Consider the following 21787-nt stretch of genomic DNA (forward strand, 5'->3'; position numbering starts at 1 on the left):
TAGTCACTACAAGATTTACGACTCCAATTTCTACTCGTTATGAAACCTATTTGAATCACAAATATAAAAATTATGCGCATGTAAAAGGATCAGAACTTCGGTGTCCCTACCAATGTTTAGGGTTTGTCATGATTATTGATACAATTGTTTAAAACACTCACCAACAAGACAACATGGACGTGAATCAAAAGATCAAGATGAGAAGGTCAACCTCTTCTCGAACAACCAGGGCGACTATTGTCACCCTATTATCTTCATGCTATACATATATATATTCCAAAGACTATTACGTAGAAACCGATAAGCATAACGAATGAGATTTTCCTAACTGCATAGCATATGAGATTTCTTCAACCCTGTTGTACAGAGTCTTCGAGTCTATTTCCATGCTTCAGTGCATAATGCTGGAATGTAGTTCCTGCAATATATCAACAGTTTCACAGTAAAAGATATCTAGAAACAATTAAGCAGCCGTAACCCAAAAAGACACATGAAGCATCAAACATTCAGAAGATTTATTACCATTTGTATGTGCAATGTCACCCTACTCCATGCTCAACATACTGATGTTATTTTTAGAATTTGAAAAAATATATATATATTTTTTAAAATAGAAGTATTAAAACTTCAAAAAAATTTGTACAATCAATAAAGTGATATCATCTATGAACATGAAAACAGAATGGCACTTCATGATTGTCCCTAGACATTCATGTGACCGAATACAATGTACCAATTTAAAAATTAAAAGTATTGAATTTTGAAATAATTTCATACAACCAATGAAGTGATAGCATCTACAATCCCTTAAAAAGATTTTTTACTTTACAATTGTTAAAACCTGTTTTCGGGTAAATAATCAGTATTTAAACTAAGAATTAATGTATGCTTATCATAAAAAAAAAAAGAAGATAAACTATTTTCTTAATCCAACTTTACCATCTATGAATGTGCTAGCTAGTTTGATTGGTAAATATATTGTCAAATCACTGCAAAGTATTAAAATCAAATCCTCAAAATCTGTCTTTCTGCCTCTTACCCAAGTGTTCACTAGTTTACTTGGGATTTTATTGAACCAACTTGTCCCCTCCTCCAGACTAACTATTAGTTGAAACTTTAATTTGCATTGATATATTTTAAGAGTTATTATGATAACAATATTGTGATTAATCTCATAGGCAACTTTTGCATGCACTAAAATTTAAATGCTAATTAAAAGAGAAAGCTTTGCTACCTTCCATAATTGTTGATTCTGGAATGCGTGACACTTAGATGCCTTCCCTCCTCTTTTTTTTTTTTGTGAATTGTTTCTCCAAGATTGGACATTTCAGAATCATTAAGGATCGGAGGCCGGAGAGATACTGCCACAAATCTTGGGGTAATGATTTAAGCTTCGGGCAAACCTCGATATGCACCCGATGAAGCATCGTGAGTTGTTGTAGTTCAAGCGGCAAGGACAGTAGGTTTGGACAATCATCAATTAATAAACTCTCGAGAGAGGTGAGCTGACCAATGTCTTCTGTTAATGAAGTTAGACCTATGCAATCAAGAATATTGAGTCTTTTGAGGGACGTGGGGCACCTAGGCATTTTTCTCAATCTCCCACATTCAATGATGCAAAGATCTTCTAGCTCCGGTGGGAGTCCAATTGGTATTGTTGTTGATGATGATGGAAGTGCAGGCGAGAAATCAATCAGGTTGCCACAATCCATTGCAACTAATGATTTCAAGGACTTCAAGCCTTGAAACTCCTCAGGGAACGTCCTCAGATCTTCACAAGAATCGATTGTCAGAGTGTGAATGGAGACGAGGCTTTTCCAAAACATGGACCGCCTTCATGAGAACAACCAATCGCAGTTAACAGCATTCAATCGTCGAAGCCCTATACTCCATGATGCCTTCGTGTCCTCTCCCTGTATCTCGATCTCGTTGCGTCCAACGATACGTAATTCTTCAAGGAACTGTAGATCACGAGGAAAGGTAAAACGTGTCTCGCCATCTACAGTTGCACTATCAGCGTAAATCAAGAGGACGGCTAATGTGCTCAGGTTCTCAATCGATCCCAACAACATCCTGTTGCCGCTCGGCATACCCAGAAATTTGAGGGAAGGCAACCGTGGCATTGATCCCAACTTCGAGCACTCTGAGATTCTTAGCTCAACAAGGTGCGGGAAGCACTTCCCCTCCTCCACTGCTCCGCCACCCTCCACCTCCCACCATTGCTCCAAGCTTGGCATCCCCTCCAGAACCAGCCTTTTCAATGCCGGGAATGTTTGTTCTCTGCAATCACCTCCACCTTCACCACGGATGATATGCTTCAGGGAATCCATATGTTTTAAACATAGCACCTCGAGCGAGGGCAGCAGCCAAAACGAAGGGAGATGATGGCAATTTCTGCATCCACCGAGATGAATCTCCACCAGCAGCTGGTACCGACTCAACAATTGCTCATCTGATGACCACGTCGGAAACCTGACTCCTCCGTAGCCCCAGATCGATAAGACCTTTATGCCGTCGGGTGGTGCCAGTGCTTCCAATAACGCCTCGCTATTCTCAGCTCTCGTCTCAACATTCTCGGAAAGTGATTCTTCCTCGGTCCATTCGACAACTCCCCAACATAGTGCCAAAGAGTGTAGGTCTCGTTTAGAATGGAGATTAGCTTCTCTTGCATTTGCAGCATCTCTCACTTTTCCCAGGCCATATATCTCTAGTTTGCCTGAAAGGTTTAACTCCTTTAGCTGTCCTATTCCTCTCCCAGCACCAACACCCACGATGTATTTTGACAATGTGTGCAAGCAGCTTAATCTCCCCTGAGATGGCCTTCGGGCATGTCCCTCAGCTCCGTACATTCATCGAGAAAGAGATGCCTGAGATTACTCATTTTCTTCATCTTACTTGGTAACTTACGTAGCTGTCGACATCCAGAAAGCTTCAACGTCTGCAAGTTGAGCAGCGTGGTGATAGCTTCAGGTAACTCCGCTATTTTAGAGTAAGAAATGTCCAGGAATCTGACATGCTTGAGATGTTGTGCTAGATTTAGCTGTAAGCATAAAAATCTGTAATTATGCTAAGTCAATAATGCGGAATTAACCTATATGCCAGGATTTGAAATCAATACATAGATCAAATTATACGATGCGTACCTTTTGAAGCCATCCTTTGATCTGCTCAGCACCGTGATCAAGATTGCTGCAGGCTCCGTCTTTAATCCGATTGCGCTGCGGAATCTGCAGGGAGTGCGAAGAGTAGACCCTTTCTCCTCTCTTCCTATCCGATCACTCAAATTGATGGATTTGGGGAGAGAGTTTTGGGGAGAGAGTCGAGGAGAATAACTAAATTCCTCAACGGAGAGATGCGACGTTATAACGCTCTAACACCCTTTCTCAGAAGATTTCCTCCCATCAAGGATATCTCCGAGGAATCGTTCCGTAATGGACTTGGCTAAAATATCGCAACGGAACCCAATTCTATTATATATCTTATTCAATAAAAACGCCACATATTCTAACATTCTCCCACTTGGCCCATTAATTGATAAGATATAAAAGAGATACAAAATCAAAACAAACAAAACAAAATTTGTTTGAAAACAATTTTATCTAATTGGATTCCAAAAAATTTTGAAAAGCATTTTATACATGGCCATGTTTTAAAAATAAGCCAATAAGTCCAATAATCACAATAATACTATATTAAGTCCAACTATCAATGCGAGTCATAACGGTTGTATTTCATCAATGTCATACTCCCTTCTATGTACCACAACATTGTTAGTCTTTCCTAACATAGTCCATAATGACCCCTGTAATTTGTCTTGTCAAGACAATCTTGTTATTACATTCAACCATAATATGCATAAACATAAATGTAAACAGGATAGCAGAAACAGATAACTTTAATTAAGTTAAAATGTCAATAATAGCATCCACATAAACATGCATCACCATATCCTTTATGACTTGCTCACAAGCCCCATTCTAAGAACATGTTCTTTGAATATTTTGCACTATAAGGCTTTTGTCAATGGATCAGCAATCATCATAGTGGTGCTCAAGTTCTCAATTGACACTTGCTGTTTCTGGACTCTTTCTCTAACCACCAAGTACTTTAACTCAATGTGCTTGGAACCACTAGAGTACTTGTCATTCTTAGAGAAGAAAACTGCTACGGTGTTATCACAAAATATCTTCAGCGGCTTGGTAATTGAGTCGACCACACCAAGTCCTGAGATAAAATTTCGCAGCCATAAAGCTTGATTTGTGGCCTCAAAGCATGCCACAAATTCAGCTTCCATTGTTGATGATGCAATAAGCGATTGCTTTGCACTTTTCCAAGAGATTGCCCCACCAGCTAACATAAATACAAATCCTGAAGTGAACTTCCTGCTGTCGAGGCAATTTGCAAAATCAGCATCTGAATATCCAGTTACTTCAAGCTGATCAGATCTCCTGTATGTGAGCATATAATCTTTTGTCCCTTGTAGATATCTCATTACTTTCTTTGCAGCTTTCCAATGTTCCATTCCTGGGTTGCTTTGATATCTACCCAGCATTGCAACTGCAAAACTGATATCTGGTCTTGTACAAGTTTGAGCATATAGTAGACTTCCAACTACGCATCCATAAGGAATATTCTTCATTTGATTCTTTTCTAAGTCATTTCTAGGGCACTGGTTTTGACTGAATTTTTCACCTTTAGTAATAGGCACATCATTGGTTGAGCAAAGCTGCATATTAAATCTCTCCAAGATACGATCAATATATCCTTTTTGAGACAATCCTAATAATCCTTGAGATCTATCCCTGAATATCTCAATGCCAATGACATAGGATGCCTCATTCATATCAACCATCTTAAAGTTCTTGTTGAGAAATATCTTGGTTTCGTGCAATAAACCAAGATCACTACTGGCAAGTAAAATATCATCCACATATAAGACCAATATAATAAACTTGCTCCCACTTACCTTCAGGTATATACACTGATCAACAGTGTTTTCCTTAAATCCGAAGGAAGTAATGGTATTATGAAACTTTATATACCATTGTCTGGAAACTTGTTTAAGGCCATAAATGGATTTCTTAAGTTTACAAGCCCAACTTTCTTTTCCCTTTTCTATGAATCCTTCAGGTTGTTCCATATAGATTTCCTCATCCAGATCCCCGTTCAGAAATACCGTTTTCACATCCATCTGATGCAACTCAAGATCATAATGAGCTACTAATGCCATAACGATTCTTAATGAGTCCTTTTTAGAAACAGGAGAAAAAGTCTCATTATAGTCGATGCATTCCTTCTGAGAAAAACCTTTGGCCACAAGTCTGGCTTTATATCGTTCGATATTGCCCGTTGAGTCGCGTTTTGTCTTAAAGACCCATTTACAACCGACTCTTTTACAATCATTGGGCAATTCAACGAGATCCCAGACATCATTCTGTACCATTGATTTTAACTCTTCTTTCATTGCATCATACCATTTTTCAGAATCGTTACTTTCTATGGCTTGTGAAAACGATAAGGGGTCTCTTTTTATTCCTATATCATAATCTGATTCTTGTAGATATACAACATAATCATCAGAAATGGCATGTTTCCTTTTCCTTTGAGATCTTCTCAAATCTGCCAATTGTGATTGTTCTACAAGATCATCAGCGGCGACATCAACATCATGTGAGAGTTCTTGGATGTTATTTTGTTGTTCACCCTCATCAATACTCTCATTGATTTGAGGAACAACAATCTCTCGGACAGGAGATGATATGGGAGAATTAACCTGAATCTCCTCAATATCAAAATTAATCCTTCGAGATTTTTCACTCCCATTAATTTCGCCATTTTCTAGGAATTTTGCATTACCAGATTCTACTATTCTCATACTATGATTAGGGCAATAAAATCTGTATCCCTTGGATTTTTCTGGATAACCAATAAAATATCCTGAAATAGTTCTTGGCTCCAATTTCTTTTCATGTGGATTGAATACTCTTATCTCTGCAGGACACCCCCATATATGTAGATGTCTCAGACTGGGTTTCCTACCAGTCCATAACTCAAAAGGAGTCGATGAAACTGACTTGCTAGGAACCCTGTTCAAGATGTACATAGCTGTCCTAAGAGCTTCACCCCACATCGACTCAGGTACAGAGGAGTAACTCATCATGCTCCTAACCATATCCATCAGAGTACGATTTCGCCTTTCAGCAACACCGTTCTGCTGTGGCACACCTGGTAATGCATATTGAGCACAAATACCCCGTTGTTCTAGGAATCTAGCAAAAGGACCAATATTCTGACTAGATCCATCATATCTGCCATAAAATTCACCACCTCTATCAGATCTGACAATTTTAACTTTTCTATCTAATTGTCTCTCAACCTCATTTATGTATACTTCAAGAGTATCAACGGCTTGAGACTTTTCATGTATTAGATAAACTTTGCCATATCTGGACAGATCATCTATAAATGTGATGAAATATTTTTCTCCACTAAAACAAGGAATATGGAGTGGTCCGCAGATATCAGTATGAATAATCTCAAGGAGTTCTTTACTTCTTGTGGCATTTTTCTTTATTTGTTTAGTTTGCTTTCCCTTAATGCAATATATACAAATATCAAAACCAGTGAAGTCTAAATGTTCCAAAATATTATCCTTCACTAATCTTTCAATTCTTTCCTTGGAGATATGCCCCAATCGTCTATGCTACAATATGGAAGATCTTTCATTATTGAAACTATGTTTAATCCAACATTTGATTGCAGGGTCATTAGTGTCTTTGCAAACTCAAGATCCAAATTAATTCTGTACAAACCATCACACAGAATTCCAGAACCAACTTTTATTGAATCGTAAAATATGCTGAGTTTGCCACTACCAAAAGAAATACAATATCCCAACTCATCAATTCTAGAAAGAGAAATCAAATTTCTAGAAATTGTAGGGACATAACATGTGTCAACAAGATCCATCAAGTGACCCGTCTCTAAGCGTAGACGATAAGTTCCCATTGATATCACTTTCGCTTTAAGACGATTTCCCATAATAATGAATCTTTCATGTTCTTTTGGTTTCCGAATTGAAAGGAATCCCTGCATGTTATTTGTAACATGAGTTGAAGCACCGGAATCTATCCACCAAGTGTTAGAAGGAACTTCTGTAATGTTTGATTCGAAACATACAAAGGTCGAGTTAATACCTTTCTTTTTGAACCAAGTCTTGCGTTTAATGCAATCCTTCTTCACATGTCCTTTCTTGCCACAAAAGAAGCACTTTACAGTAAAGGCTTTCTTTTCATTAGTCTGTTTAACATTTCCAGACTTAGCAAATCTCTTTGATGGATGATGCTTCAACTTTCTTTTCTTATTACCTCCTCCTTAAGTAGTCGTCATAACATTATATGAATTTTCCTGCCTTAATCTCAATTCTTTCTGAACACACATGCTAGTCAACTCATTCAAGTTCCACTTATCCTTATTTGTATTATAGTGAATCTTGAATGGGCCAAACTGAGAAGGAAGAGAATTAAGAATAAATTGCACGAGGAAAGATTCATCAACATTCATGCCTAATGTTTTAAGTTTTGCAGCTTTGTCGGCCATATTGAGGATATGATCCTGAATTCCTCGAGTACCATCATACTGAGCCGTAGTCAGTTCTTTCATCAATGTGCCAGCCAATGACTTATCAGCAGATTTAAATCTGTCTTCAATAACTTTTAAATATTCCTTTGCGCTAGTTGCAATCGGTAATGAAGTCTTTATGTTATTTGCAATTGTCATTCTTATGAACATTAAACTAAGCCTATCAGATCTTTCCCAAGCCTTCATTTCATTTAACTTGTTCTGCAGTACTTGCTAGTCATAGGTGCCCAGCAAGCCAATCACGTGAGTGATGGCACGTGTGACTTGATATATAATCTTTTTGCTTATTATATTTTGGCGTATATCACTTTATAACTATTGCATAAATGCATATATATTGTGATGTCCTTGGATTTGTGCAATGGGAATCGGATCATGATGAGATCACGATAATGAGATCGATTCACCTTTAAACACATATCCTAAATAATCCCGGTCATAGGTTACTCGAGAGGGACATCGTGATAACCGGATAGACTGGTGTGCTGTATACCCGTCCATATGATGGATGCAGCTGGTCTCATAGCTGCTCGTGTAGGGACACTAGGGATACAGTACAGGTGCTCATTGGAGAATGAGTTCACTGATTGATCCGCTTACGGAATGCTGGATGGTTGATGATGCCTTATTGTCAGACAACGATTCCGTAGTCCTAGTGGTGTATCTGGTTCTTAGACTTGAGACACCAAGGATGTCCTGTATGAGTGCTCCACTCTTTGATACCAGACTTATAGGTTTGGTTGTTCCCAGATCTAGTACAGCTGGTCATTGGGAGTGGTAGTCGACCTTACGAGGGCTATTGAGTGTCGATAGAGGATCATCCACTCTCGGTATCATAAGAGGAATATCCCATGTGTTCTTGCTCAGACAAATCCCTGGCCAGGGTCATTCGGGTTGAGAGAGAAAGAGTTCTCCGGGAGAATCCGATTAGAGCGAGACTCGAGTAGAAACCGTATGGGTCTGACAGCACCATGCTCGATATACGGTCTCTGGGATATTAGATGGATGAGGGACTATAGGTACATGGTAACTGAGGACAGACAGGTCCAATGGATTGGATTCCCCTGTATCGTCTGGGGACTACGGCGTAGTGGCCTAGTACTTCCGTAGTCGATGAGTCGAGTGAATTATTACAGAGATAATAATTCACTGAGTTAGAAGGAGTTCTGACAGGTATGACTCACGGCCAGCTCGATATTGGGCCTAGAGGGTCACACACATATGGTAGGCATTGCGATGAGTAGAGGTTCGGATATGAGATATCCGACGGAGCCCTTGTCTTATTGGATGCAGATCCAATACCCACTAGGGAAAGGACCCATTAGGGTTTTGACACGGGATCTCTATAAATAGGAGGGATTCACAGCCTCATAGGCTAGAGTCTTTGCTTGCCCTTCCTATTCTCCTCTCCCTCTCCCCCTCAGAGTAGGCCTGGAGTTTTGAGGAGCGTCGTCGCAACCCTGCTGTGTGGATCACCGCTAGAGAGGAGGACGCTTGACCTCCTTCACCCTCTCCTAAGGATCTGCAAGGAAACAGAGATATACGATCTCCCTAGGTAACACAATCTCTATACGCAGTTTTGTGTTTTTGCGGATTTTGCGCACCAATCTTCGCACGACGATGAACATCTTTTTGGGAATCGGGGATTTTTGTTTTCTTGTTCTTCCGCTGCGCATATGATGTCGCCCCCCCTATGATTTCCCAACAGTGGTATCAGAGCCAGGTTGTTCGTGCGAATGATTGGTTTTTGAACTGCGTGTGTTGTGTTTAGGAAGAATATTGACGTCAAAATCGTTGACGCAAAAGCAAGGAAGGGCAGCAACAGTTGCTGCCCTCGATCTGCATGCCTGCAGCCAGCCGCAACCAGGCAGCACAGCGCCGGCGCATGCGCAAGCGCTGTGCCTGCAGCAGCCGGCCGGCGGTCTGCTTGCAGCAGGCTTGCGGCCGGCGGGGCTGGCAGCCCGCTCGGTAGAAGCGCCTGCGGCCACTGAGCCCGCGGGCAGAGGCGCCGCGGGGCAGCAGCGCGGGCTGAGGCACCGCAGGGCAGCGGCGCCTGTGGCCGCTGCTCCCACGGGCAAAAACCCTGCAGGGGCTGCCGCCAGCGAGACAGCACCACCTGCGGGCGCTGACTCGCGGGCAGAACCGCCCGCGAAGGCGGCGACGCCCGCGGGGGCGCCCACCTGCAGCGGCAGCGACCCCAGCGGGCGTGCCACCTGCAGGCGACGGCAGTGCCCTCGCCCTCGCCGCACAGGCCGCCGCCAGCAGGGTGGCGGCGGCGGCGGCGCAGCAGCAAGGGGGAGAAGGGCATTAGGGTTTTCTGGGCAAAAAGACAGTTTTGCCCCCTCGGAATTTGAGAAATTCCAGTTTCTGTCTTTTGTCCAAATTATGAAAATACCCTTAGGAATTGAGAAATTCCCTATATATCCCTGATTTCAGAAAATATTAATTAATTAAAAGGTTTAGTTGATTATTATTTTTATTATTATCTAGTAGTCCTACATGATGATAATTATTTATACATGTGATGTATGATGAGTGGACGGATGATCATGGACCGTGTGATGTGTGTACTTGTGATTATTATTATTGAGGTCTGCGAACCTCCATTATATTTCTCGTTTATTGTCGGGCCTGCGTGCCTATGATTAAGTTGTAATCACATGAGGAGGCGCAGCGGGAGCGTGGAAGCCATAGCGGGACCCACGAGACGGACGATCGTGATGCATGGAGATGCATCAAGATGTCGACGGAACCGACGAGGACGAGATGGACGATCACAAGGCATGGAGATGCACCGTTGCACACATAGATCTTGATGTGAGTGATTAGGCCTACTGGCTCGGGCCTAATCATATTAGGTTGTGGTCCATGATCATCTGGTGTGATTGCTTATACACATACTAGATATGTATATATATTTGCATGCGATGTAGATATATATTAAATATGTATATGTGTGACATGTCATATTAGGAGACCAAATCATAGAAACATCTCTCGATAAAATTAAGTCGGTAAACGTGAGGCAATTAGATTGACCCACGTGGCCTTCCATCGTTATGAGTAGGAACCGAATCCCGGTGTAGGTTGAGTTGGTCGAGTCCCTCGAGACTCACCTATATCGCGATTCGCTATCTTGCTTACGACATAGAGATGTCACCGGTGACCTGAGGGCATGATATGCTTGGTCGAGTCCCTCGAGGGTATATCATCAAATCAGACTCATCTTGTAACGAAGGTGTTGACTTAACCGAGCATCATGGTTGGTCGAGTCCCTCGAGGCCATGGTGATTCGGAGGCCGAACAGGACGGGAATCACAAGGAGTTGTGATCGGCAAGAGTTGTCTACCTTTTAGGCTTAGTGTGATTGGTCGAGTCCCTCGAGGTTACACTAAGACGCTGATTGGATCCTGATCCCCACTAGAAGTCTGCCGGAGACTTCCGTTTCACGTGCTGAGGGTATCGCGTGACTCGTTAGTAAAATAGTGGGAGCATATTAAGATAGAAGTCCATATCTTGATAGTTTATTTCTTGCAAAATCTGCATGTTATTCATTTTTGCTACATCTTTATTTTCAAAAATGTCGCTTTCAAATCCCTTACGTGGCATACTTGATGTCAACCGCCTCACTGGTCCAAATTATACGGATTGGCTCCGTAACTTGAGAATTGTTCTCACAGCGGAGAAAATCGTGTACGTCCTTGATACAGTGATGCCTACGCCCGAAGAAGGGGCAAGCGAGGATGAGATCGCTCGCTACGTGAAGTACATTGATGACTCCACTCTTGCTCAGTGCTATATGTTGGGCTCTATGACTCCAGAGTTACAGAGACAACATGAAAAGATGGATGCCAGATCCATTCTCCTACATGTCCGTAAATTGTTTGAGGAACAGGGAAGGACTCAACGATATGAGATATCCAAGAGCCTTTTCCGCGCTAGGATGACTGAAGGGACACCGGTTCAGAACCATGTCCTAAAGATGATTGAGTGGATAGAGAAACTCACAAGTCTAGGAATGGTCCTAGAGGATAACTTGTGTGTGGACATTGTGCTTCAGTCCCTACCAGATTCCTTTTCACAGTTCATAATGAACTTTAATATGAACAAGCTTGAGGTGACTCTCCCAGAGCTCCTCAATATGTTGAGGGAGGCAGAGAGTACTATTAAGAAAGAGAAGCCAGTTCTCTACACTGGTGAGACCAGAAAGAAAAGGAAAGCAGAAAGGTCCCTTAAGAAGGGAAAGGGCAAGGGCAAACAAGGTAAAGCAAAGGTTGCTAAGAAAGACCCAACAAAGGACAAAGGCCAGTGCTTCCACTGTGATAAAGATGGGCACTGGAAGAGAAACTGCAAAGAGTACCTTGCAGAAAGGGCGAAACAAAAGCTTGATGAAGCTTCAGGTACATTCATGATCAGTCTCCATTTGTCAGACTCTTATGATAACACATGGGTATTAGATACCGGTAGTGCTTATCATATATGCAATTCGTTGCAGGTTCTGGCAAGGCCTAGGAGACTAGAGAGAGGCGAGATGGACCTCAAGATGGGTAATGGAGCAAAAGTTGTTGTATTAGCTGTTGGCGAGGTCGCCCTACATCTGCCTAGTGGAGCTTTTATTGCATTAGATGCATGTTATTTTGTTCCTTCTATTATCAAAAACATTATCTCCATTTCATGTTTAACAGTTAGTGGATATAAATTTGTTTTTGAGAACAATGGTTGTTCGATATTATTAGATGATAAGATCATCACGAAAGGAACATTGCATAATGGTTTATTTATGTTAGACACCACTCCACATATCATGAATATAAATGTGTCCAAAAGGAAACGAGATGAGTTGAACAGTGCATACCTGTGGCATAGTAGGCTAGGTCACATCCATGAAAGAAGGATTCAAAAGTTGCTAAATGATGGATATCTAGATCCATTCGACCATGTGTCATATGCAACTTGTGAGCCTTGCATTCGTGGAAAACTGACCAACTCTCCATTTAGTGGAACTGGAGAGAGAGCCACTGAGTTGTTGGAACTCATACATAGTGATGTATGTGGACCCATGTCAACTCATGCCATTGGAGGTTACTCCTACTTCATTACATTTACTGATGATTTCTCAAGGTATGGATATGTGTACTTAATGAAGTACAAGTCCGAGGCCTTTGAGAAATTCAGAGAGTATAAGAATGAGGTGGAGAACCAAACTGGAAAGAGTATCAAAACTCTTCGATCAGATCGAGGAGGTGAGTACTTAAGTACAGAGTTTACTCACTTCCTCAAGGACCATGGGATATTATCCCAATGGACACCTCCTTATACACCTCAGCTCAATGGTGTCTCTGAAAGGAGAAATCGTACATTATTAGATATGGTACGGTCCATGATGAGTTTCGCTGACCTACCCATCTCATTCTGGGGATATGCCCTAGAAACCGCAGCTTACCTTCTGAACAGAGTTCCAACTAAGTCGGTGGTGTCTACACCATATGAGATATGAAAAGGGAAGAAGCCTGATCTTAAAGTAGTTAAGATTTGGGGCTGCTCTGCCCATGTTAAAAGACACAACCTCGATAAGTTAGAATCAAGGACAGGGCGATGTAAATTTGTGGGATACCCCAAGGAAACTTGTGGGTATTACTTCTATCATCTCGAGGACCAAAAGGTCTTTGTAGCTAAGAGAGCAGTGTTCCTTGAGAAGGAACACATTCTTGGCGGAGACAGTGGGAGAATGATAGAGTTGAGCGAAGTTAGGGAACCAAGCTCAAGCACCACTCTACAGCCCGAGTCTGTTCAGGTATCTAATACACAAGTTTCAACTTTACGCAGGTCTGATAGAGTATCCCATCCTCCTGAGAGATATGTGGGACATATTAGAGCAGAGGATGTAGAGGATATTGATCCTCAGACCTACGAGGAGGCTATTATGAGTATAGACTCCGGGAAGTGGAAAGAAGCCATGAATTCTGAGATGGATTCTATGTACTCCAATAAGGTTTGGAACCTAGTTGATGCACCCGAAGGTATTGTACCCATCGGTTGCAAGTGGATCTTTAAGAAAAAGATCGGAGTAGATGGAAAGGTAGAGACCTATAAAGCAAGGCTAGTGGCTAAGGGGTATCGTCAAAGGCAAGGTGTTGACTACGACGAAACTTTCTCACCCGTAGCAATACTAAAATCCATCAGAATTCTATTGGCTATTGCAGCACACTATGATTATGAGATCTGGCAGATGGATGTGAAAACCGCATTCCTCAACGGGAACCTAGAGGAGGAGGTGTATATGATGCAACCTGAGGGATTCGTGTCCAAGAACTGCCCAGATAAGGTGTGTAGGTTGCTTAGATCCATTTATGGACTAAAGCAAGCTTCCTGAAGTTGGAACATAAGATTTGATGAGGCAATCAGATCTTATGACTTCGTTAAGAACGAAGATGAGCCTTGTGTATACAGAAAGGTAAGTGGGAGCGCTATTAGCTTTTTGGTGTTATATGTGGATGACATCCTCATCATTGGGAATGACATAGGAATGCTATCCACAATAAAGGCTTGGTTATCTAGACACTTCTCTATGAAGGACTTAGGAGAAGCATCTTATATCTTGGGGATTAGAATCTATAGAGATAGATCCAAAAGGATGCTTGGCTTGTCCCAGTCCAGGTACATAGAAACTATTGTCAAAAGGTTTGACATGGAAATTTCCAAAAGAGGTCTCATACCGATGAGACATGGGATATCGCTTTCTACGAGTATGTCCCCAAAGACTCCAGAAGAAAGGGCGAACATGGATATGATACCTTATGCCTCAGCAATAGGGTCTATCATGTATGCCATGCTATGTACTAGGCCTGATATAGCGCATGCTCTGAGTGTCACGAGCAGGTATCAGGCGGATCCAGGCTTGGAGCACTGGAAAGCAGTAAAGTGTATCCTTAAGTACTTGAGAAGGACTAAGGATCTTTTACTAGTATATGGAGGTAATAGCCTTAAGGTTGAAGGCTACACTGACTCAAGTTTTTAGTCTGATGTCGATGATAGCAAGTCGAATTCAGGGTATGTGTACACCTTGAATAGAGGAGCAGTGTGCTGGAAGAGTTCCAAGCAAGATACCACTGCTGACTCGACCACAGAGGCGGAGTACATTGCTGCATCAGATGCAGCAAAGGAGGGAGTCTGGGTGAAGAAGTTCATCACAGATTTGGGAGTCGATACAGATAGCGACAAGTCGACTTCCTTATATTGCGACAACTATGGGGTGATTACTCAAATAAGGGAACCCGGGTCTTATCAGAAGTGTTCTGAGGAGGTTCCAGCTTATAAGAGAGATCGTAACCCGAGGAGATGTAGCAGTGGAAAGAGTTCCATCCGAAGATAACATTGCAGATCCACTAACAAAGCCATTGTCTCAGATTGTCTTTGAGCGTCACAGGGGTCTGATGGGGATCAGACACATAGGTGATTGGCTTTAGGTCAAGTGGGAGATTGCTAGTCATAGGTGCCCAGCAAGCCAATCACGTGAGTGATGGCACGTGTGACTTGATATATAATCTTTTTGCTTATTATATTTTGGCGTATATCACTTTATAACTATTGCATAAATGCATATATATTGTGATGTCCTTGGATTTGTGCAATGGGAATCGGATCGTGATGAGATCACGATAATGAGATCGATTCACCTTTAAACACATATCCTAAATAATCCCGGTCATAGGTTACTCGAGAGGGACATCGTGATAACCGGATAGACTGGTGTGCTGTATACCCGTCCATATGATGGATGCAGCTGGTCTCATAGCTACTCGTGTAGGGACACTAGGGATACAGTACAGGTGCTCATTGGAGAATGAGTTCATTGATTGATCCGCTTACGGAATGCTGGATGGTTGATGATGCCTTATTGTCAGACAACGATTCCGTAGTCCTAGTGGTGTATCTGGTTCTTAGACTTGAGACACCAAGGATGTCCTGTATGAGTGCTCCACTCTTTGATACCAGACTTATAGGTTTGGCTGTTCCCAGATCTAGTACAGCTGGTCATTGGGAGTGGTAGTCGACCTTACGAGGGCTATTGAGTGTCGATAGAGGATCATCCACTCTCGGTATCATGAGAGGAATATCCCATGTGTTCTTGCTCAGACAAATCCCTGGCCAGGGTCATTCGGGTTGAGAGAGAAAGAGTTCTCCGGGAGAATCCGATTAGAGCGAGACTCGAGTAGAAACCGTATGGGTCTGACAGCACCATGCTCGATATACGGTCTCTGGGATATTAGATGGATGAGGGACTATAGGTACATGGTAACTGAGGACAGACAGGTCCAATGGATTGGATTCCCCTGTATCGTTTGGGGACTACGGCGTAGTGGCCTAGTACTTCCGTAGTCGATGAGTCGAGTGAATTATTACAGAGATAATAATTCACTGAGTTAGAAGGAGTTCTGACAGGTATGACTCACGGCCAGCTCGATATTGGGCCTAGAGGGTCACACACATATGGTAGGCATTGCGATGAGTAGAGGTTCGGATATGAGATATCCGACGGAGCCCTTGTCTTATTGGATGTAGATCCAATACCCACTAGGGAAAGGACCCATTAGGGTTTTGACACGGGATCTCTATAAATAGGAGGGATTCACAGCCTCATAGGCTAGAGTCTTTGCTTGCCCTTCCTATTCTCCTCTCCCTCTCCCCCTCAGAGTAGGCCTGGAGTTTTGAGGAGCGTCGTCGCAACCCTGCTGTGTGGATCACCGCTAGAGAGGAGGACGCTTGACCTCCTTCACCCTCTCCTAAGGATCTGCAAGGAAACAGGGATATACGATCTCCCTAGGTAACACAATCTCTATACGCAGTTTTGTGTTTTTGCGGATTTTGCGCACCAATCTTCGCACGACGATGAACATCTTTTTGGGAATTGGGGATTTTTGTTTTCTTGTTCTTCCGCTGCGCATATGATGTCGCCCCCCCTATGATTTCCCAACAGTACTTTCATCAGTCAAGTCTGCATGCTTTTTAATAAGTAATGCTAGATCAAGATCTAATACACCCAGTGTGAATTGCACATGCTCTAACCATTCTGAATAATTTGATCCAGAAAGTACAGGGACACTTGAAGCATATGAGTATATATGCGGAAGTACCACTGCAAAAGATATATAACAACATTAATGCTTTGAGTTTGTCAAAAATTGATGAACTATTGATATCATCTATATTACACCTTTGGGTGAAATATTGACATATCTAGTGTTCACTCAAGAATATTTTGGAGGACTGATACCATCCTTGAGGAATAGGTATTGTTACCTTTGGGTATACAACCCTAAACTGCAAGGATATCTAAAAGAGTATCATCCTACCCCATCACATAATTATTTGAATTAGATTCTCCTTTGGGATTATCTAAATCTCATAATTATATGTGCCATTATGAATATTATTTCTTTAATATCATTTAGGACTAATTCTTTAATATTATTTTATAAGTCATTAGTCCAGGTCACTTTGGTGGCTTCAAGACTAATGCCATGATATAAAATAAAAATGTCCTATAAATGATAAAGCTTTTATTGTAATTCATATCACAAAAATCTATCATCCTAGGCCACTTTGGCAACTACTAGTCAGATAGAACTTAGGGAAATGAATTACAAATAATATTCATCAATTTATTTAATTTTTGCTAAGCAATTCAATAATAAAATGACCATAATAATTATTGAAAACTAATGCAAAACAGTTCAATAATAAAGAACAATAATAATTATTGAATATTAATACAAAACAATTCAATAATAAATAACCATAATAATTATTGAACAATAATGTAAAACAATTCAATAATAAAATAACAACAATAATTATTGAACATTTATATAAAGCAGTTCAATAATCAATTACCATAATAATTATTGAACTTTAATACAAAGCAATTCAATAATAAATAACAATAATAATTATTGAAATTTAATGCTAAGAAGTTCAATAATAAATAACCATAATAATTATTGAACATTTATGTAAAGCAGTTCAATAATAAAATAACCATAATAATTATTGAACTTTAATAAAAAGTAATTCAATAATAAATAACAATAATAATTATTGAAATTTAATGCTAAGAAGTTCAATAATAAATAACCATAATAATTATTGAACATTTATGTAAAGCAGTTCAATAATAAAATAACCATAATAATTATTGAACTTTAATAAAACTCATATGATAATTTCAAACATATACATGTGAAAATAAAAAAATTCCAAAAACAATAATTGGATTTTAATTTTATTTAACACATATATAATGAATAATTCATATGAGAAAACCATAAAATAAACCATAATTTATAGTTTTTTTTTTAATCAAAATTAAATCCAATCAAATAATCAAAAAATATAATCATGATTAAAATTAATCATAATTATAATAAATGATATTTATCAATTTTATAATTGAGAATATAACCTAAATTTCTCAATTTCATAATGATAAAAAACCGAAAATATTTGATAGGATATATAAATCGAAAATATGCGAATGGCAGAACTGTAATTTGACAGAAATTAGACCCGAGGGCAAAACCGTAAATATGTTGACAGAACATAAACTGTAATTATGATATTTGCAAAGGGTAAAACTGTAAATTTTCAAAAACCCTATCCTCGAGGACAAAAACGTAAATATGCCAAAACCCTAATCTGCCATCGCCGCTGCCGCTGCTGCCTGCGGCTTGGCCGCCAGTACGCGGCTGCGGGCTTGGCCGCCAGTACGCGGCTGCGGGCTGCCGCCTGTGCGCGGCTGCCAGCGACCGCCTGTGCGCGGCCACTACCGCCACGGCACTACCGCCGCGGGGCTGCTACTGCTCACGCGCGGCCGCTGCCGCTGCGGCGGTTCCTGCCCGCGGGTGGCTGTTGCCAGCACGCGGCCGCCGCCTGTGCACGGCCAACTCACGCATGGCCGCCGCCTGGGCTATCTGCCTGCGTGCGGCCGACCGTCGCATGGACGGATTCTGGCCGTGTGCGACCGGGGTTCTGTGATGCCGTCGCACGGACGGAGTTCTGTGATACCGTCGCACGGACGGAGTTCTGTAATGTCGTCACGCTACTCGGCGTAACCGCAGATTTGCAGCGAGGTCGATGGTGACCATTACTGCTTAGCAGTTCTTGGAAAACAAAGGTAAACCGGGCTCTGATACCAATTGTAAGCATAAAAATCTGTAATTATGCTAAGTCAATAATGCGGAATTAACCTATATGCCAGAATTTGAAATCAATACATAGATCAAATTATACGATGCGTACCTTTTGAAGCCATCCGTTCAGAGATCTTGTTTGATCTGCTCAGCACCGTGATCCAAGATTGCTGCAGGCTCCGTCTTTAATCCGATCGCGCTGCGGAATCTGCAGGGAGTGCGAAGAGTAGACCCTTTCTCCTCTCTTCCTATCCTTTCACAGGATCACTCCGAGGAATCGTTCCGTAATGGACTTAGTCTTGGCTAAAATATCGCAACGGAACCCAATTCTATTATATATCTTATTCAATAAAAAGGCCACATATTCTAACATTAGCAACATCGTAGCATTTAAATTATGGAATCCTAACACTCTTAATTTGGCCGGTCTTGAAATGTTGTCCACAGCTTTTCCAAAATATGCATCTCGTACCAGTAGCGTCCGCAGGGCAGGAAATTTCCCCAGCGTCTCGTGGATTTTGGAAGACGAGTAGGTTCCTGGTAAGGACAAGTGATGCACATCCTTCCTTGGTTCTGTGGCAGTGTATGGCGCTAGCAACGCGACACCTTCTTCTCCCGATATATGTTGTGCAAGGTCATGAATGAGGTCGTGCATCTTGCATGTTCTCAAACTGCAATATCCTTTGACTTCTAACTCATAATCTCTCCAACGAAAATAATCATGCATGATATTACCCAAGAAGTCTACGTATCTACGTTCTTTAACTCGGCGTACATCTTGAAAGAAGCATCTCTTGTGTAGCTCCATGAAAATTCGGTGGCCTTTAACCTCCGGTTCTGCTGTTCCTTCCGATGGAATAAACCCCTGAGCCATCCACAGTCGAATCAACATGTCAACTTCTATCTCGTAATCTTTGGGGAATATGGCACAGAAGGCGAAGCATCGCTTCAGGTGCGAAGGCAAGTCATTATAACTCAGAAGCAGTGCAGGTAGGATATCACTACCGACTTTGGTAGCCCAGATGCTACTTTCCTTTATAGCAGACCACTCCCTTTCATCATTCTGGTAGCTCATCATGCTGCCCAGGGCCTTCACTGCGAGAGGCAATCCCCCACACTTTGTTACAATGGCTTTTCCAATCTCCACCAGATTTTGATGCTGCTGCTTATCATCATCTTGTCCGCTTGGAAATGCTCTTCTCCTGAACAAATCCCATGAATCTTCTTCAGATAGGAATGGCAGCTTGTGAGTGGTGAGCGTACCCATCATGGACGACACTCCATCACTACGCGTGGTCACAACAACTCTGCTTCCGTCTCCTCCGCAAGCTAACAGCGCTTTTAAGTCGTCCCACTTCGATGAGTCTTCATTCCATACGTCGTCTAACACAAGCAGATATCTTTTCCCGGCCAATACATCTCGAACACTGCATTGTAACATGTCCATAAATTTCAGGTCGCTCTGTCTCCCAGTGGCGGAACTGATGATCGCTTTAAGAATCTCTCCCAGATCAAAAACAGAGCCCACACAAACCCAAATACGCAATTGGAAATGCCTCTCCACCCGCTTGTCTTGGTAGATCAGTTTAGCTAAGGTAGTCTTTCCTAATCCTCCCATGCCAACTATAGGGAGGACTGCAATCTTCTCATTCTCATCCTGCTGTTCTATTAGCAGCTTTACTATCTCATCCTTCTCCTCGCCTCTACCAATAACATCCGATTCCACGACATAAGAGTGTGTTTGTCGTACAGTTGGGGGGGTTTGCTCTTGTGTGCGAACTGCAAAATTGAACTTACGACTCTCTGCTGCAATCTCATCTATACTCTTTACTACTTCGTTCAATTTCCTTGCCATTTTGAATCGAAAATAAAGTGGATTATGGGATGAAAAGAAGTCACTGACCTTGCCCATCATCTTGTTCTCGATTGCTCTGTTACTCTTCCTGAGGGTTTCGAGATTAAATTCGTCGAGAACGTCCTCTGCAGCGTAGGCCGCATCCCTGAGTGCCGTCAACCAATTTTTGACGGCAGTGTCCTTAATCTGCTGCTCCTCTGCATCTCCAACGATGGATTGAATCCGCAACAACGTCCTCTCAAGCTTTTCCAGGTCCTCCTCCAGACCCCAGACACCACCTATCTGCCGGACTACGCTATTCTTCGTTGAGCCGATCAGAATTTCCAAGAAGGACGAGAGAAGTGCCTCGACAACCATGATTATTGTTGTCAGAATATGGTGGTGCTGGAGGTTCAATGGACGATGTATCTCAGGTTGCATACGAGTCTTTTGCACCTCTCCGACCTTATTTTTCTTTCTCGCTTGGATGGGATGGAATTTGTTAGCTGCGGATGCAAGCTACTAACGAAAAAGTTTCTGCTTCCGTGGATTGCACGCAGCATACGATACTATTCCTTTCTTCTTCTTCCTCTTCTTACAAAGCGGTTAACGAAAAAGTTTCTGCTTCCCTGGATCGCACGCAGCATACGATACAATTCCTTTCTTCTTCTTACATAGCGGTTTTCTTTAACTATGCAACCCGAGAGGAGTTGCTATCTCCTGCTGTCTCATAAACTTTCTATTCATCGGAAGAAACTGCTTATGCATATTGACTTGGTGTCAATGGAGTGCAGACATATTACTTCACATCCAATGGAGACAGACAGCATCAGGAATCTGATAAAATGCTCTAATTAAAGCGAAAAATGCACCATCAATCTTCTGCTTTTTCGACAATAATCCACCGTTCCAGCCTCGGCAAGTTCATCTTTTCGGCACAAGGCAAAGCAAGAACATGAAGCAAATCATTACGTACACCCAACCAAGAAGCAAAGAACCTCTCGTTCTGTGAGTCCAGGGGAAACCTGCCCTCTTCTCCATTACACAGGATCAGCATACCTTCCTTTTTCCCACACAAAAATGAGATGTTTTGGTAGCTCGAGCAAAAGACGGCAACCATTTT

At 41.7% G+C, this 21787-nt stretch overlaps 1 protein-coding gene across 2 annotated transcripts; it reads right to left on the reverse strand.

The window, feature by feature from the left end:
- Positions 1-62: 62 nt before the first annotated feature.
- LOC135678662 (putative disease resistance protein RGA3) lies at positions 63-21437 on the reverse strand. Of its 2 annotated transcripts, none has more exons than XM_065191726.1 (2): positions 18940-21437; positions 63-3040 (listed from the first exon to the last, which is right to left on the reverse strand). In XM_065191726.1, the coding sequence occupies exon 1, from the start codon at positions 21103-21105 to the stop codon at positions 19087-19089; it is 2019 nt and encodes a 672-aa protein (XP_065047798.1). In that variant the 5' UTR covers positions 21106-21437; the 3' UTR covers positions 63-3040; positions 18940-19086. The 2 variants fall into 2 exon arrangements, with proteins under 2 accessions (XP_065047798.1, XP_065047802.1); XM_065191730.1 differs by lacking the exon at positions 63-3040 and adding an exon at positions 16186-16777.
- Positions 21438-21787: the final 350 nt, after the last annotated feature.

This window comes from Musa acuminata, chromosome BXJ1-1 (assembly GCF_036884655.1).
Source record: "Musa acuminata AAA Group cultivar baxijiao chromosome BXJ1-1, Cavendish_Baxijiao_AAA, whole genome shotgun sequence".
Lineage (NCBI taxonomy): Eukaryota > Viridiplantae > Streptophyta > Magnoliopsida > Zingiberales > Musaceae > Musa > Musa acuminata.